The sequence below is a fragment of the Manacus vitellinus genome, unplaced genomic scaffold, assembly GCF_001715985.3.
Source record: "Manacus vitellinus isolate BGI_N305 unplaced genomic scaffold, ASM171598v3 scaffold_164_pilon, whole genome shotgun sequence".
Taxonomy (NCBI): Eukaryota; Metazoa; Chordata; class Aves; order Passeriformes; family Pipridae; genus Manacus; species Manacus vitellinus.
In genome coordinates this window covers 39,508-41,140 of record NW_021939155.1, presented here as the reverse complement: position 1 = coordinate 41,140, position 1,633 = coordinate 39,508, and the positions used below count along the sequence as shown (strand labels likewise).

At 61.1% G+C, this 1,633-nt stretch overlaps 1 protein-coding gene across 1 annotated transcript in view; it reads right to left on the bottom strand.

The window, feature by feature from the left end:
- ATP13A1 (ATPase 13A1) overlaps window positions 1-1,633 on the bottom strand; it is a 17,070-nt gene that overhangs the window by 1,049 nt on the left and 14,388 nt on the right. Inside the window, exons 21-23 of the mRNA XM_029958644.1 lie at window positions 1,278-1,501; window positions 753-864; window positions 374-517 (exon numbers count right to left, since the gene is read on the bottom strand). Of these exons, the coding sequence (XP_029814504.1) occupies window positions 374-517; window positions 753-864; window positions 1,278-1,501 (480 nt within the window). The remainder of the gene's footprint in view (window positions 1-373; window positions 518-752; window positions 865-1,277; window positions 1,502-1,633) is intronic.

Genomic DNA, 1,633 nt, shown 5'->3' with positions numbered 1-1,633 from the left:
ATCCTCCTTCCCGGGGCTCCTTCTCCGTCCACCCTCTTCCCAGCCTGGATTTGGGCTTGGAATTGCCCCTGATCCCGGTGCAGCCCCTGCCCTCGGTCCTGTGGAATCCCATGAAATTCCCACCTCTCCACAACCCCTGGGATGGCACCTGGATGAACCACCCCTTCGATTCCCCCTTTCCCAGGAATTCCCGAAAATTCCCTTTCCCAGGAATTCCCCAAACTGCCCAAATCCCACGGGATGCTCCCAAACCCCCTCCCTTTCCCCCGGGATCCCGTCGTGTCCCATCCCTTCCAACGCCACCACCATTCCCGATCCAAATCCCTCCGGGGGCCGTTTTCCCTCGGGAACGGCCCCGGAATTCCGGGGTTACCTCGGTGGGGATCTCCACAAGCCCGAACTGCTCGTTGAACTCCGGGGAGGAGCCCGAGAGGAGCCCCACGATGGCCATTCCCGACAGGACGATGCTCCAGAGCAGGGGCTTGTTCTCCTGGAGACTCTCCATGAAGGGATGGCCCTGGGAGACAGGGAATGGCTTGGGATGGGGCACTGGGAGGGACTGGGAGGGAATAGAGGGAATGGGGGAATGGGAGGGAATGGGGGGAATGGGACACTGGAAAAGGTTCCCGAGGGAGCTCAAGGAGGGCTGGGCTGAGGATTTCAGGGATTTTGGGATTCCTGAGCAGGGAATGGGGTGGGATGGTGGATCCCGGGGGCTGATCCCGAGGGATGTTCCCTGGATCTCCGGGCACCTTGTAGTTGATGGCGAAGGTGACCATCTGCATGGCCATGGACAGGATGTACACGGTGCTGTTCACCAGGCTCGGCTCGAATTCCTTGCTCAGATCCACGAATTCCTCCTCCCTGCAGCGGGAAAACACCCCAGGAATGCGGATGAGGAATGACCTCTGGAACCCCCCTGATCCCAGTTTTCCTGGGGAACAAAGCAGGTTGTCCCCAGCAGGTGCTGGAGGAACAGGGAAGCACCAGGGTCAGAATTCCCTGTGTCCCGTCCCTCCATCCCTCGTCCCGAGTCCCTCTCCAGCTCTCCTGGAGCCCCTGGAATGTGCTGGAAGCTCTCCCTGGATCCTTCTCCAGGGGAACATTCCCAGACCCGCAGCACATTCCCACTGCTCCCTCTCTCCCCGCTCCTGCCCAGCAGGAATTGGGGATGACTGGGGTTTTTTGGGAATGGGGGCTCACCTGGGCCTGCTCCGGGCCTGGAATTCCCGGCAGGAATTGGGGATGACCGGGGTTTTTTGGGAATGGGGGCTCACCTGGGCTCGCTCCGGGCCTGGGCCCCCCGGTACAGGAAGACGAGGCTCAGGAAGTGCACCAGGAACTGCAGCAGCACCGTCAGCACCGTGTACAGGTTGAAGATGTTGGGAAGGGGCCTCTCCTTGGAAAGGGTCTTCAAAGGCTGGGAATGGGGGGAAAAAACAGGGAGCGGGGTGGGCTGGGATGCCTTGGGAAGGCTCCAGATCCCAGCGGTGTCCGTGGGCTGCAGGAATTCCACTGTGGCTGCAGGAATTCCCCCTCGGGAGCAGAATCCCAAGGTTGGGGGCAACCTGGCCCATGGAATGTGCCCCTGGAGGCAGCACGGGCTGGGATTTAAGGTCCCTTCCTGCCCAAA